At 34.3% G+C, this 17,959-nt stretch overlaps 1 protein-coding gene across 1 annotated transcript in view; it reads left to right on the top strand.

The window, feature by feature from the left end:
* The window catches only part of plcd3b (phospholipase C, delta 3b), a 100,941-nt gene that overhangs the window by 66,332 nt on the left and 16,650 nt on the right, over positions 1-17,959 (top strand). The window contains exon 9 of the mRNA XM_052610752.1: positions 7,511-7,633. Coding sequence (XP_052466712.1) covers positions 7,511-7,633 — 123 coding nt within the window. The remainder of the gene's footprint in view (positions 1-7,510; positions 7,634-17,959) is intronic.

The following is a 17,959-nucleotide window of genomic DNA, read 5'->3' as shown; positions in this document are numbered from 1 at the left end:
TGTGCCAATTTTCAAGACTTTTTAAGCATGTTAAGGGCCCCAAAAGCCCCCGAAACCTTGAAGAAAAATAATAATAATAAATAATAATAATAATAATAATAATAACAAATAATCCTAAGGAAAACAATAGGGCTCTCGCCCTCCAGGCTTGAGCCCTAATAATAATAAGAAGAATAATCCTTAGGGGAACAATAGGGCCCTGCGCCCATTGGCTCGGGCCCTAAATATAGCTGCAAGCAGCGATGGCGGGCTCAAGCCACCAATGCCATCGCCACCCCGGTGGCATCAGGTAAACTGTGCCCAGCGGTCACATGCATTCACAAGATCCCTCTGGCAGTGATGTTTTAAAGGATATGGCAGTTAAAGGGTTAATCCGAATCATCTAGACTTTAAAATCACATTCACATATATATATTTAGTAACACTTTACAATAAGATTTTATTTATAAACATTATGTTAACATGAACAATATTTATATAGCATTCATTCATGTCAGTTAATATTCCAAACTTAAACATTAAAACATTGTTTTATTGTGATTTTTTTTCCAAGCACATTTTACCAATTCCAAACCATATCAATCTTAATAACTACCATTATTTTTTATTTAATCATTTATGAGTGCTATACAATAGTCCAGGAAAGCTGGAAGAGAAAAACTCCTTATATTCATGTGTGTTGAATTATTAGGCATGTTTTCTTTCACAGATGAAATGCCCTAAAAAAGAGTTTTAACTCAAACTGTTTTAACTCAAAGTCGAAAATTATGAAATACCCATGAGAAATATCAAACACAAATGCAATACAGAAATGGATAAGTTAAGACTTGACCATTGTACAAAAATGCTGACTGTGTCATGAGGTCAGAAAAGAAGAAAAAAAAAAAAATAGGTCAAGAAGAACTGACAAAAATAATTGCTAAAATAATTAGGAATTAATGTGAAGATTAATTTTTAGTCAATTCTGCAAGACAGACTTTCAGGAAAGGAGGTGGAATAAAAAATGAGCTCCTAAATCTTAATCCCGGATTCAGGAAAATATATTCCTCAAACCATCGGACAAGAGGAGGTGGTGCTGGTCCTTCACGAGTCACTCTAATCTGTTCATAAAGCCTATATATAAAGTCTTAAAATATAGTATTTCACAATACTTCATGGTATTCTAATTAAATCATTTTTTGGAATCTTAGATCTCTCAGAACCTGACACATTGTAATTCTGAGACTCCAGGAAAGTGGCAGTTCTGTAAAATGTTGGCGCTGGAGACTAAATGCTCCCTGATAGTTTCACACCTAATTCACTTAACACACACACACACACACACATGTCTGGTCAGCTATCCTTGTGGGGACTCTCCATAGGTGTAATGGTTTTTATACTGTACAGACCGTATTTTCTATCTCCCTTCACCAACCCTACCCCTAAACCTAACCCTCACAGAAAACTTTCTGCATTTTTAGATTTTCAAGAAACTTCATTCTGTGTAATTTATTAGCTTGTTTACCCGTGGGGACCTCAATTTAGGTCCCCACCATGACACGAGTCCCCATGAGTCTGTGTGTATTCAGGTTTAAGTCCCCACCAGAATAGAAAAACAAGTACACACACACACACACACACATTACCCACAGTGACAGGGGGACAGAGTGACATCAGATGTATGATAGTTTTTTAATTTTCTATCATCCATATAGTGTTGTATAGTCATGAAACTATGCATATTTCCTCAGAATGACTTGTCTTCTATGTGTACATTTTTTTGAAGTGTTTAGAAGCTGTACTTTAAAAAAAATAAGACATTTACTGGTTACTTTTTACTGTTATTTCAAAAAATCACCAAGCAAAACCATTCAAGCTATTCAAAATTCATTCGCACCTGTTCTGTAAGATTAATTCTTTAAACAGTGGTAAAAGAGGATGTGGTGCTGATCCTTCAAGAGTCACTCAAAACGTATCTGTCCATAAAGCCTATAAAGAATTATTCTTAATATACAGTTCACAATACTTCAGCTTGTTATTCTAATTAAGTGAGGGTCATTTTATCAGTAAAATACATAAAATTCATATTATTTTTCTTTGAAAGATTTCTATAAATGATTTAAATCATACTTGTGTCTACAATAATTATTTAAAAGTGATCGTATAGCTCCATCTGGTGGACATTATTGGTACTAAGAATTGCAAGCTTGATTTATTTGTTATGATAGTTTTAATTTTATGCTGGCTCTTGAAAATGATAAAGCTATGAAACTTACCGTGCTTCCTTCAAATGATGACTTCTACGTATATAAAAAATTATGAAGAGTTGGAATTAAAATTTTTAAAGATATAGTAAAATAACTATTGTATTTTTTTATGTTACTTTAATAAATCGCTATGGCCACACCATTTAAGGTATCCTAAACCCATTCAAAATTTAACATCTTCAGTATATTGGCTTCATGTTAAAACAGTTTGGTGTGAACTACTTGTGTCTTCTTGGAGGCGAATGAATTCATTTACAGGCTGAGTTTATCATAAATCCACAATAACATTTCTGAGTTCTGTATCAATCTGTGTTGTTGTTTGTTTATTTTTATCTTTTATTTTTCATAGGAAGATAACTGACCCTTTACTCTCCTTTTTAATAAATGTGCTTATAAACCAAGAACAAGCTATTTATAGCTGTATTTATAAACTGCTTACTACTGACTATTAATATTGGGACAAGGCTTTATAAAGCATGAACTGACTATTTACTAATGAGTGCAGTTATTATAAAGTGTTATCAATGCATTTGCTAATGTTAACAAATTAGACATGATTTTACAGTATTATCAAATCCCTTAAATGATTTGTAAGTGTTTTGTAATGATTTTATTGACCTACAAGCATTTGTGAAAGTTCTGCTTGCATTACAGCTTAGTCTTGATCTGTGAGCTGAACAGATTTACTGTTACATCCATGAGATTATGTAAATTCAAATAAATATCATGTCACAGGATGTCAGAGGTCAGTATCAAATTAGTTTGAAATTATTATTTGCAGCACAAAAAAAAAAAAAAGAAAATCCCTAAAACTGTCAGAAAAGGATAAGACCTAAGATTTCTATGTGAGTGGCTAAATTTATTTGTTTTTATAACTATAATGCATAAACTATGAAATTATACAAAATGTATAAAATGTACAACAGTTATTATTTTCCAATGTTTTTTATTTTTTTTTATTTTTTTATTTTTTTGTATTTACATTTCAAAAAATTAGCCTACTGCAATCATTCTAAACAGCTTGAATAAAACCTGTTAATATTTATTATAGACCACTATAACTGTGTATAATCTAACAAACAAGTTTATTATGAAAATAAAAGTGTGTACACCAGATAAATTGGACGATAAAGAAATTGCTAACAATAATATAATAGAGCATGTTTTAGGTTTTTAGACGTTTAGATGCAGAAATGGACAAATCAAATGTAAAATAAAATGTAATTGATTTAATTAAATATAGATTAAATCTTGTTAGAGCAAAATAATAAATAAATACGTACACACATTAAAAAAGCAGCCAAGATGAATGAGTTTAATTTTTTTATATAGATTAAAATTGAAGACAGAAGCAGCTGGTATATGCGGTCACTTAATATTAAAATCCAGTAGATCCACTTCAGATTTATTTCTCAGATTTATTTCTCAACAGTTTATGTTCACGTGGATGTTTTCGTTTATATTAGCCAGGCTATTATTTTGAAATAATCTTGTCCGTGATGTGTTCGTTCTTAAGATGAAAGGCAGAATCCTGCAGCTCGAGAGATATATGTTATTCTGCCAGTCGCGCTTTCAAATAGTCTTGCGCACATAAACGGGTCACAAACGCCTGCATTTAGCTCGTGTTGTGTTATAATGGATGTATTGTGTGCATTTATGGCAATAATTTATTTTAAAAAGCTCTTAAACAAGAATAAATTCGTTTGTTTTGAACGGAGGCAGTGATTTCAGATAGGCAACCCCAAATATTTCATTTTCACACAAACAGTTCAAAAACATCTTAATTTAGCTCTTGGTGTGCTCTAATTGGTGAATTGTGTGATATCGCTGCAATACTTTATTTTTAATAGCTATGAAACAAGAATAAACTCGTTTTTTTCTGAGCTCGTCATTCCACACGCTCCTGCTCAGAGCTGTGATTCATCTCTCGTGTTTCTCACGTATCACTGACCACACATCAATTATTAATGAGCCCTGACCCGGTAATAATCATATATGTTGGTTTAGCTTGTCAGTGTGAACTAAATCCAAGTATTTATTTGTATTTTAACCGATTTAAAAGTGAAACCAAAAGAGAGTCTCCTCCCTTTTTTAGTCCGGTAACTGCACCTGTAGGGGCGCTATTTCTCTCAGACAATGGAAGTCTAAGCACACTCACTCAAACAGAGGGACAGAGTGAGATGAGATGTCTGACAGTTTTTTAATTTTCTGTTATCCATACAGTGTTGTAAAGTCGTGAAACTATCCATATTTACTCAGAATGACCTTTTTTCTGTATGAAAAAAGGTTTTGAAGTGTTTGGAATTTAAAAGTGCAGGACAATTAATAATTCCATTTTTAATGTCATTTAAAAAAATCACCACAACAAAACCGTTGAAGCTATCCAAAATCCATTGGCAATTTAAGTTGTTTAAAATGTTTTGGCATCATGTAAACAAAGTTTGGTGTGTAAAGTGTTACTCTCCTCTGAGCAGTATGCATTAATTCACAGCTAAATGTAAAAAAAAAAATCCACATTCAAATCAAAATAGCTGACTTCCTGTTGATCGTAGCTGATGACTGTGATTTAGAAAGTTGTCCGTCTTGATAAGAACAATTTTTGTACCGAGTTTGGTGTCTGTAGCTAAAACTAACCCCCCCACTTTTGACAAAAGGTGGCGCTATAGAGTGCCTCTTCCACGCCCTCTTATGAACTTTTGCCAGTGTCTAGTTATCATAAATACTGATATGTGTTCTGAATTTCATGAAATTCTAAGCATGTTATATGCCTTAAAATCACCTGAGAAATATTCAAGTTCGACATGTTGCCACGGCAACAATATTTTTAGATATCAATATCCCCCCAGCAGATTTATATCGGCTGTGTTTTAACATTATTCTGATGAAGTTTGAAGCAAATCAAGTAAAAATAAGATGCTGAAATCAAAGCATATTGAAAATGACACACTTCCTGCTGCCAGTTGGTGGCGCTATAACTTTGACTCCTAATAGTCACATATATGCGATCGACATCATACAATGAATAATCTGATTAAGTTTGATTAAAATCAGGAAATGTATGTGGATGGTATTAGACACTTCCTGTTTCTCAATTCTCGCCATAATTTCAACACCTCGCCACGAGCAAACCGTTCGAGATATCAAAAATCACCTGGCAATTTTTCATCCCCAATGTCTTGAGATCATGTTGACCGAGTTTGGTGGCAATCGAGTAAAAAAACCTATGACAAGTATATCAAATTCCAGAGCATGCGCTTTTTACATAACTCTAAATAGCTGACTTCCTGTCCGTCTTGGGGCCTATGACATGCAATATGAAAGTTGTTCGGCACAATGAGATCTATATGTGTACTGAGTTTGATATGAATATGTGCAAGTATGTGTGAGCTATACATCAACATTTATGACTGTGTTCCAGGGGGCGCCGTAGAGCCCCTGTGCCACGCCCGGGTCCCAGCCTCTGCAGGCTCCTTAAGGCCACATATTCCAAAGTGTGCGCAAATTTTCAAGAGTTTTTGAGTATGTTAAGGACCCCAAAAGCCCCCACAACTTTGACGACAAATATGAATAATAAACCCCAAATAGCCAACTTCCTGTTGGGTGGAGCCTATGATATGCAATAGGAAAGTTGTTTGTATTGATGAGTTCTATATGTGTACCGAGTTTCGTACGTCTACGACCAAGTATGTATGATATATGGCCTTCCATATTCTAGGGGGCGCTGTATAGCCCCTGTGCCACGCCCGTGTATCAGTCTCTGCCCGGCCCTAATGGCCGCAGGTTCCAATGTGTGTGCCAATTTTCAAGACTTTTTAAGCATGTTAAGGGCCCCAAAAGCCCCCGAAACCTTGAAGAAAAATAATAATAATAAATAATAATAATAACAAATAATCCTAAGGAAAACAATAGGGCTCTCGCCCTCCAGGCTTGAGCCCTAATAATAATAAGAAGAATAATCCTTAGGGGAACAATAGGGCCCTGCGCCCATTGGCTCGGGCCCTAATTAAAAGAGGCTTCGAGGCAGAGGAATTTGCCTCTATAGTTTTTTGTAATTGAGTTTCTATAGTTACTCGAGGAATTGTTTCAGCCCTAAACAATACTACAATTGGTTTGGATAGCATACTGCGGGAGGTCGGGCCACAGAAAATTGTGCTTTAAAGACATTTAGAAATCAAATTGTGATTTTATTACTATTTTGATTAATCGCACAGCCCTACCGTGGACCCAGCTCCAATGGCTGCAAATTCTAAGGTGTGTGCCGATTTTCAGGAGTTTTTGAGCATATTACAGGCCCCAAAAACAGAAGAAGAATCCTAAGTAAAATAATAGGGCACTTCGCCACTATGGGCTTGGGCCCTAATAATAATAAAAAGAGCAAATCCAAGAGGGACTTATCAGTGTAAAGTTAAGGAAGGAAGGAACACTTATTTTTAAGAACTGGTTATTTAACAGGGACATAATCCCAGAACACCTTTTAAAAGCATTAATTCTGCCTAGTCAGCCAGTTGAATCTACTCCAGAGAATTGTGACACTATTTTGAATTACTTTTACTATAAAATAGTAGAGATTAGGCAGCAGTTTAACATTGATTTCAGAGAACATGATGTTGACTCCGGTCCACCTTCATCATTAATGCATTGTAAGCATGTCACCATTTAACCATTTAAGTAACTTTAGACCCATCTCTAAGTTACACTTTTTATAAAAAATAAAATAAAATGAAAAAAAGTGTCCATGCCACTGACTTCTCTTATGAAAAAAAATCAGTCTGGCTTCCGTTCCCAACATAGCACTGAAACTGCTCTTGGTAAGGTCACTAATGACCTTTTGCTTGCAGCCGATAAAAGCTTATACATTTTAATTCTTCTTTACCTCAGCTCAGCCTTTGACACAGTGGACCATAATATCTTCATAAACCATCTGAAGACTTGTGTTGGTATCAGAGATGTTTGGCAGTGAGAAAGAGGACAGACACAGATATAAAGATATCTGAAAAGTGCCTTTGTGTAGAATCTACTGTCATTTGTCTGTCTCATAGTTAGATTTGATAGATTTCACTTTTAATATGTCCATAATGTCCATATTTAACAATATTGTATATATATTTATTTTGTTTTTAAATAAAATAATACACAAATAATTAACACTAATCAAGAAATGCTATTTGTGCTATTATATATTTGCAGTGTTTAAGTGTTCAACACTGAGCAAATTATACTATAATGATGAAATATAAATATTTGTGGTGTTCTCTTTCTGGCAGGACCTAAAAGGGAAGATCTTGATAAAAGGAAAGAAGATCAAAGTGGAGCAGGACAGCTCCAGCTCTGACTCAAGCTCCTCAGATGATGAATCTAAAACTGAAAGAAAACCTAAAGCACAGAAGGTCAGTGTGTATCTTTGTACATCAGGGGTACCTAATCCTGTTCTTACTGTAGAATTTACAGGATTTTAATGGCAAAAAAGTTGCCAATAAAATCCTGTAAAAATGATGTTAATTGCTGTAAAATGGATTACAGGACATTACTGCAAAGCAAATTACAGTTAATTGCTGTATGTGAAATACAGTAGTTTGTAGTATTTTTTACAGTAACATTGAATTTAACTTGTAGTTTATTTTACAGCAATATTTTGTAATTTCACTAAAGTACAGTATTTATCTGCCAAAAAAGTTGCCAATAAAGTCATGTAAATATATTTTACAGCATTTATTTGTAATTTCATTCAACTACAGTATTTGACTGGCAACAAAAGTTGCCAATAAAGTCCTGTAAATACCCCTAAATACAATATGATGTTGTAATAATTTAACAATGAAACTGCTTTAAAGAATAATTTTAAGTAAAATATAAAATACTGATATAAATGCATTATCATCAGCTCTTCTTAATATCTTTAATATATTTACAATTTACAAATTGAATAAAAACCAAGCCAATGATGTTGCAAATAAGTATTTATTAAAACTGTCAGAAAGACATTGTAAAGCCTTTACTGGTAAAATACAAATTTCAGTCTTTCAACAGTTAAAATCTTATCATAAAAATAACAGCATCATAAATAACTACAAATACATGTTAAAAAAAAAGCCATACTCAGAGTAGAACATTAACTTTCTATAAAAATGAAGCTCAATCAACAGAATTTGTAGAATTTTTGTAAAAATAATAATAATAATAATGTTTTAAAGAAAAGGATTAAAATAAAATGCTGGAATCAAAATTAAATCATAAAAATTATGTTGTTTGAGCTTATGTTCTATTAAATTAAGAATATTACTGCAAAAGACAATTTAATAAATACATACTGAAAGTCCATCAACTTTCTGAGATGAGCACACACATGAGGGTTGTCCCTCTTCTCTGAGACTTTTCCACTTGTTTTGCCTCTATGTGTCCGTCTTGTATCCAGTGAGTGTTGTGATTCCAAGAAAACATCTGCACATAAAAACAAGCAAAAGCATCAGGATAAAGTTAAGTATTGAATGAAACTAGTTCAATAAAATAAATGTAAAAATGTCACTTATGCAATACAATCAGCATTTGCCAGTACTTAAAACTCCACCCTTTGTTCATCTCCTGAACACAATTTAAGATATTTTGGATGCAACCGGGAAGATTGTGACTGTCCCATAGACTCTCCAGTAAATACCACTGTCAAGGCCCAGAAAAGTATGAAAGACATCATTAGAACAGTCCATCAGTGGTTCAACCTTAACATTATGAAGCGATGACAATACTTTTTGTATGCAAAGAAAACAAAAATAACGATTTATTCAACAATTCGCCTCTGCGTCAGTGTAGCACCATTTTGGAGAGTATCTGTTGGACACACACTACATAGCCTGTTCTGTGTCAGCTGGGTCACATGGACATGCTTTCTATGTTTATTTATGTTTGATTTGAATGACTTTGAATAAACTTTATTTGTTGAATAAAGTTGTTCTTTTTGTTTTCTTTGCATACAAAAAGTATTCTTGTAGCTTCGTAAAATTACAGTTGAACCACTGATGGCAGATGGACTATTCAGACGATGCTTTTCATACTTTTCTGGGCTTAGAAATTGTTTGGCGGTCAGTGGGACAGACCCAAGCCTCCCAGTTCTCATTCAAAATATCTTAAATTGTGTTCTGAAGACGAACAAACCTTTTACAGATTTGAAACGACATTAATCACTGTCAATCACGTTAACAGTAATTAATGACTAAATTGTCATTATGGGGTTGAGTAACCCTTTAAACTAAATAAGTAACCTTTTTCGCAAATGAAATTACTTAAGTAAAACTTGTTACCTTTGAAAAAATTCAAGTGTGCAAAAGATGTCTGCTCCAGGGAGGCCAGACTGAAGTTGTAATAAGACTGCAAATCCAGCTACAAAGTTGAGGTATGAATTTGCAACCGTCTGACCCTCAAATCGTCAAAAGCCACTGGGTGGACCTGAAATTAAATAATATAAGCAATAATGTAACCTACAATGCAGTATTTATATATAAAATGCAATCTAAATTACAAGTTTATCAAATTATTAAAGAATTAATACATTACCTAATAAAATCAGCTTCAGAGCCTTGAAGCATCGAACATTTCTCCATATCAGCTGCTATTCTTTGTACCTACAAGACATAAAAAAAATAATATTGTGATTTTTTTAAAGCATTTACATAAATTAGACCAAAATTAACACACAAAATGGCATACATTTTAGAATAAACAAACTATTATAAATTATATAAATTATAATTATAATATTACATTTTAGAACTGTACCACCAATAAAATTAAATAATTTACAGTGCAAAATTACAACTGTGTAATGAGATTAATGTTTGACATTGATTTTTGAAAAAAACAATTAATAAATGTTGGAAAAATGCAATGATATTTTTTAAACGTGAAACTAAACCGCCATTAGGTGGCAGCGAATAACTTAATGAGTGAATCAACTGAGTCATTCATTGAACCTATCCATTCAAAAAGATGATTTTTTTTTTTTTTTTTTTTTTTTTATCAGGCTAACTTGTCCAGTCGGGCATTTAAAGATGTCTTTCACTTATTATAGTAAGGCGTCACATCAATAAGGGACAGTTGAACAAATGAAATTTCACATATTTTGCTGTTTGTCAGTTATTTCGACAGATAGTAGTTACTATGACAAACGTTCGCATTGAGCTTTATGATAAAAGTTAGGTAAACACTACTTTAAATGCTCTTAATATGAAAATGTAACTTCCAAAAATCGAAATGGCCTATGTTATGATAGCAAATCCCAGTTTACAGCACAGAAGCACAGAAGGCCACTTGTCTAAATGTCAGGATAGGAGGCAGGGCCGTGCACAGACCTTTTGAGGGGCATGTGCTGAAACTGAAAAAGGGCACCCCCCTCCCTTTTTTATATCAAGATTATTTAATAAGCCTGCATAAAAGGAAGACATGGTCACATCTTCATGACAAATTCAATTAACACAAAATAATAGTCTCAAAAGCTTTAGATTTATTCATGATTAATAACCAAAATAATAATATTAGATAATTAGATAATATAAATAAACAGGGTTTTAAGGGCTTCTTTAAACCTAATTACAACAGCTCTTGTGTACTCCCTCTTTTTTTAAATTGCATTTATAGAGAAAAAAAATACTTGAATCATACATAAACATGTTAACCAAATAATTAGCTTATAAAACCAAACAGAAACCAAAATCTTTTTTTATTGAACTTTATGCACTTTTTTATGAACTTTGCAAAGAAAAAAAATTATATATATTCTCATTTTTAGCTATTCTGTTTGGTTTTATAAGCTAATTTGTATTATTTGGTTAACATGATTATGACATTGAGAAGAGGGGAAGGTGAGCAATGAGTCAAGTATTTTTGACAAACTTTTTTGAAATATAATTTAAGTAATTATGTCCAACTCAATTCCAGATTATAAGAAACTATAGCCATACCGTTACTATAACATATCCAACATGTATACGCCTACCAGGCAAAAATTTGATACTGTGGTGGACCAGGGATTTTGGTCTCTTGAAGGTCTCTTATTCACTACACTTTCCCTAAAATAAGCCAGCAATTAAAAAATAAATAAAAACAGTGTGAAAAGTACAATTGCAGTGAAAAGCATTTCTGAAGGATCACGTGACACTGAAGAGTACTGAACTGGAATGATGCTGAAAATTCAGCTGTGATCACAAAAATAAATTACATTTTAAAATATATTCAAATAGAAAACAGTTATTTAAAATTGTAAAAATATTACACAATATTACTGTTTTTGCTGTATTTTGGATCAAATAAATGAAGCCTTGGAATGAATCATTAATTACATTCTGCATGATAAAATATAAAGATTTCACAGTGATCTTCTGTAAAAAAAAAAAAAATTAGTTACTACTACATTACTGTAGTAAAACCATGTTTTACTACATTTTATACATGTGAGGAAGAGCGGAGAGTATACCATAACATGATTAGCCTTAATGTTAATAAATTAAGTGTATCAGCAATCATAAATCAAAACAGAAATTTCTTAGAAAAATATGTTATCTAGGTGACGAGGATCACTCGTCGCTTTGTGTAAGTTCCAGTACGAAACACCGGGGGGCGCCCCTGTTATGATTTTCCGATGGTAAAAACATTATATGTTGTTGTATTACTTATCAATATATCGTTTTTGACCAGCGAATGTGTGGAAATGTGAATTTCTTTTTTGGCCGTCATTAAAACGGCGACGGCGCCTGCCGCTGCCGGGATCACATTACATTTTCATCGTTACAGGTTACAAACTAGATTTGTAGCTATATAGACGGAGCGCTCAGTTTTTCCTGTGGTAAAATGCATTTGGGAAAAATCGCATTTTATAAAAGATGAAATGCTACTGTATGCACGGGCTATTTAAGTGTTGGCTATGTAGGCTATTGGATGGCAAATGCAAGCCCTCTCTCTCTCAGGCGACGTCCCACGTGTCTCAGTCAGTGAGTCAGTCAGACATCAAATAAATAAAATATGAGCCTTTATAGACCTAGTGTTTAGTAGTACTTACGCAAACAACAAGATATGTATTTACCCTTCGCAAAACTTTGTTCAGCTCAGCTGTTGTCTACTGTGCGGCTGCTGTGGAACTTCAGTTGATTCAACAGAGGGGGCGGAGTTATCAGCTTACTGACAGCTTGAGGATCGAATAAGATCTACACAAGCTCGTTTTAAGAACTTTCATTTGCTAAATATTTGTAAAAAGGACAGACAGACGTAAAGGGTGACCAATAGCATTGATAAAAAATAAAAAGTAAACACCACCAAAAAAAGGGCACTTCGGAGTGTAAGGGCAAAAAGGGCATGTGTTCTGCACAGGTTGAGCCCTACCTGTGCACGTGCCTGATAGGAGGCTATTGTGACATGATATCGCTTATACATTAACTCAAATAAATATAAAAAGGATATATTTCTCAAGTATAATTAAATGAACTTACCAGGAATTATAAATAAAGCCTCTAATCTTCAATCGTTCTCATGCTGCTCCAGTCGGCTGGGTTTCTGATTTGAATGATACGCGCGCAATCCCATAATGACACACTACAGTAAGTTAGTGTAAAAAGCAGGAAATACAGTGACAACACCTGCTTCTTGTAAATTAATTACAGTTGACGTGGAAATATACTGTTAACAACTGTAAAACCTTATTTGACCCATAATGCATTGCAAATTACAGCTGTATCTTGTAAAATGTTTATACAGTAAAATTATGTAAAATTTTGCTGTAGAAACTACAGTGTATGTATTTTCCTGCAAAGTTCAGCTCCAACCTCCAACCTAAACAAAAGTTAGTCAGATATTTAAAGGATTAGTTCACTTCCAGAATAAAAGTTTAGACTGAGGTCTTCCAGTCAGAAAGTCCAACAGCCAGTTGCACAGCGAAGTGTTGAATGCTAGCTGGACCAGTTTGTAAATGAGCTGTTGAGGTATGATTGTGTTGAATGCTGAATTGAAGTCTATGAACAGCATTCTGATGTATTAGTCCTTTTTGTATGTGTGAGTGCTGAGTGGAGGAGAGTTGCGATGGTGTCATTGGTCGGTAATAACAGATGATCAATTCATAATTAATCATTATTTTATGAAAATCATTATTTTTTTGTTATTACCAAGCAGAATCCTCTACTCCCGCCTTAAAGCACGCGGGACTCCACTCACTGACGCAGCTTCACAGTCTGCGGTTTGACTTTACTAAATCAGATCGAGTCGAATACAACTTATTGATCATGAGCCCATTTAGCAAGGCAGGAAAACATTCATTCTGTGGAAGGAAGACGTATTTCATTGAGCTAATGCTGTTAAATAGAGAGAGAGAGAGAGAGAGAGAGAGACAGAGGCTAGGGGTCTAGGGCTATTCTAAACCTTGGAGCTCATTATATTTAAGTAGAAATGCAAACACCACAAGCGTTTGGATTTTATGAATAATAAAATTTTATGAAAAGTATGCATTTTATTTATTCACATGCTGTATGGTTGAAATTATATTTTAGTTCACAACTTTAAGTTCCATTGTTTAAAAAATGCTTTATTGGCTAACGTTTCATAAACCTTCAGTTGTTATGCTCTAAAATCCAATGCCATTTGTAATTTCACAGTATTTTCACCACCTAAATCACTAACTTTAAAGTAAGAATTCTATAATTGTCAATTGTATTTTTTAATGAAATTGTATTATTTATTTATTTATTTATTTATTTTTGAATAATTGTAGCCTACATAAATAGGTGAAGCAAAAGAAATATTTGAATCGTCCCTTATCTTTTCCCTTATTTTCTTTAAGAATAAACACTTATTTTCTACAAGAATAAACATAACTTATTACTAATTCATATAGAAATAATTTAAGCAGTTAAAAACTATTTTTAAACTTGAATTTAAATACTATTAAACTTTAATATGTCCTTTAATAAGGATAAAATATCACAGTGCATGTTAAATAGCCTAAATTAACTTGTGTTAACAATATAATTAGAACTAACAATATAATTAGATTTTTTTTTAAATGAACAATTTCTGTATGAAATGGGACAGCAACCTTTATATCAAACATTTTTAAATCGTCCACAACTGAGCAACGCAGAGGCAGATCTGCTCCACAGCACGCAAAGTGAATATGCTGCACAAAGTCATTTTAAGATGGCATGAAAAAAAAAAAAAAAAAAACTTGATAGTCTAGATTAGGCCCATACAGGCTCTGCTCTGAAGTATATAATAATTATAATTACTGTTAACCCAGAGTAACAAATTTTAATGGTTTAATCGGCTATTTTCATTTACTGCATGTTTTCTTTCTTTATTATTTTTAAACACGCTAAAACATAAATTAAGTTTGTGAGAGGAAAAAACTATACGAGTCGTGTATAGGTTGCATTTTAACGGAACGGTTGCATTAATCACCTATTTTCGTTTGCTGCATGTTTTTTAATATTTTTGATATTATATAATTTATGTATAATTTGCATTTTATTACATTTAGAAATAATAACGGCTGACTTAATAATGTTATAATGTACCAACAGGATATATTTACATCATCAAGTTGTTCTGAGGTTTTGGATATGCTAAGGAATTTCTTCAGGAAAATAACTTAAGAGGCAGTCTTTTGTGGTAGAAGTAATGTTTCTTCCATACTTGTAACAAGAAGTAGAATTTACTATTTTGGCTAAATGAAGTTTGCACAGAACTAAATAATGATCCGAGATATCATCACTTGGCTGAATATCAATACTATCAACATCAATTCCATGTGACAGTATTAAATCTAGAGTATGATTTCGACAATGAGTAGGTCCTGAAACGTGTTGTCTAACACCAATAGGGTTCAGAATGTCTATAAATGCTGATCCCAATGCATTGCATCCCAATGCAATCACCAACTATTAAAACTTTATCTGCAGCCAGAACTAACTTGGATGTTAAATCACCAAACTCTTTAATAAAGTCTGTATGGTGCCCTGGTGGCCTGTATACAGTAGCCAGTACAAACATAGCAGGGGATTTATCATTAACATTTGTTTCTCTGGATAATGTTATATGAAGCACCATTACTTCAAACGAGTTATACTTGAAGCCTGCCCTCTGAGAATCCTGAAAACGTTGTTATAAATTGAAGCAACAACTCCACCTTTGCCTTTTAGACGCAGCTCATGTTTGTAACAGTAATCTTTGGGGGGTGGACTCATTTAAAATAATGTAATCATCAGGTTTTAGCCAGGTTTCTGTCAAACAGAGTACCTCTATATTATGATCAGTGATCATATTATTTACAAAAAGTGTTTTCGTAGAAAGGGATCTAATATTCAATAAGCCAAGCTTTATCATTTGTTTATCCATATTCTGTTTTTTATTTGTTGAACCTCAATTAAATTGTTAATCTTTACGTGGTTTGGACGTTTTTTGTATTTTCTGTATTTTCTAGTTCGGGGAACAGACACAGTCTCTATAGTGTGATATCTAGGTGAAAGAGTCTCTATGTGCTGAGAATTAGCTGACCTCTGTGACGTGAGGCAGCTAGCAGACGGTCGGTTTAGCCAGTCTGTCTGCTTCCTGACCTGGAAGCAGACATAACAATAGCATGCATATATGATCCTTTGTGTAAAGGTCTTCTTTAAATTTTTGATGAGTAGACTGCAGCCTAAGACTATCCTACGCTTTGAAATTAACTCACTGTAATTTTTTAAATATTTTTTTAAGATGTTACAATGTTATATCATAATGTTATTGTTGTTTTACTTCATCCTTTTATCTCATTTTACAATTACATTAATTTCGCAATCCGTCCTTTTGCGCCACCTGGCGGTAGTTACACGAATGATTTTATCACGTGACTGAATTACAGATACCGCCGCGGCACCAATGCCCATTTAGGCTGTCCACCTACTGTAAGTGCAACAGGACGGTAGTCATTGAAGCAGAATGGAGACGGCTTCTTCGGGACTGGAATGATGGTGGTAGCTTCGAAGCATGTGGGAACAACAGCCTGAATAAGCGAGATTAGTCATAAGACAAAATATCTGTGAAGACATTAGTAAGTTTCACTGCACAGTCTCTCAGCACATGTCCAACATGACAATGGTAGCGTATATTTGTCCGGCCATAGCAGTCTCAGATCAGGCTTCCTTTACAGGATGACTCGATGTCCCCTTCTTTAGGCACAAAGTAGAATCCTCTCTATCAGAGCAGGTCATGTGCCGGGCAGTCTGAACCTTGGCACAGTCGAGGCAATGAGACCCTGTAAGAAAGGACACTACATCCTCTGACAGTTCAGACAATCTGGTCTGTCTTTAGGATGGCAGAGGTTGACCTCTTCGGTTTAGAAGACAACTCTCACTGCCCAATTATTTCTCCATACAGCGAGACGCACTGGCCCACGAATGGTCCAGCTCTCAACTATATGCTTCCTCAGGTCACATACGTCAGGGAAGTCAGTTGCTCAATCCTCCTGGTGGCCCCAATTACTCAACTTAATTCCCCTAGTTAATGCAGCTGCCCTATAGCCAATATTTTTTACGAAAGGTATCTTCTTTTATATGCGAAGGGCATGATTTGGCACCCCCGACCGGAGATGTTGAGACTTGTGATAGCCTCGACGAGAGCCCTTGTGGCTCCCTACAAGATTGAGCAACAACATTCTCTCGAATGGCAATTGGCAGTAACAACTTGGCCATTAAGTTTTTGAAGAGCACCTGGTTAACCGCGGTTACCAGTCATCCAAAAATATTTGTAATGATATTCGGGTCGCAGTCGGTCGGGTCGTTTGAATTAAAGATGCCAATTAAACCTTTGTAATTTATATAGTACTAGACACAATTTTGAAATACATAGGCCTACACTTTATTGGCTGATTAACCTGCATCTTTTGCGTGCTCAAGATCATTACTGTATGCATGCTCATAATGGAAGTGATGGGGTCAACGTTGAAAGCTCAGCCAAGATGAAGGAACAGCTGATTATAGCTGTATATGGATTGCCATTTTTTTTTATTAATTTAACGTTAGTAGCAGAGCTACTGAAAGCATTTTTAGTGCTGCAAATCCATTTTATCCATTGCTGAAATTTCAGCACCTCAGGAGCGCAAGTGCCGAAGGATATTTGAAAAAATCAGAAAGCCTAACGTTTTCCACGTGTTTTTGTTCTTTTACTGTCTATGGAAAAAAATCCGAAAGTGGTGCGCCTAGCGTTTTCCACGCATTTTTAGGCGCGATATTTGTAGGGCCCACTGGCCACGAAAGAGAGAAGATGCACTCTTAATAGCGAATGGGCCGCAACTCTTGGTTAAGACCTGTAGATGGCGAAGCAGAGAGAGCTTTTTTGCATTTTATGCGAAAGCTGTTTTTCTGTGGGACATGGTGGAGAATACTACATGAAGCGTCATGGTGCATGTGAGTACAACAGAAAAAAAGCACATCATCAAGAAACATGCAAATCAGGGCAATCATTTTTCAATAAACCAAATGACCCACAGGCTGACAAAGTCTCGGCAGCAAAAGTGACGATCATTGATCATGCCATACATCACACACATTCATATCACTCTACCGACTGCAGTAACAAGTTAGCCCAGAAATCCTTCCAGATTCTGAAATAGAAAAAAAGCTATAGAAACCTTGGGTGATATTTTATTATCCTGTAGGCTATAGCCTATTTAAGTGATTAAATTAATATAAAGGGGCGACGCATTTACT

Source organism: Carassius gibelio, chromosome A12 (assembly GCF_023724105.1).
Source record: "Carassius gibelio isolate Cgi1373 ecotype wild population from Czech Republic chromosome A12, carGib1.2-hapl.c, whole genome shotgun sequence".
Taxonomy (NCBI): Eukaryota; Metazoa; Chordata; class Actinopteri; order Cypriniformes; family Cyprinidae; genus Carassius; species Carassius gibelio.
Note: the sequence above shows the minus strand (reverse complement) of the source record. Positions and strands in the feature narration are given on the sequence as shown.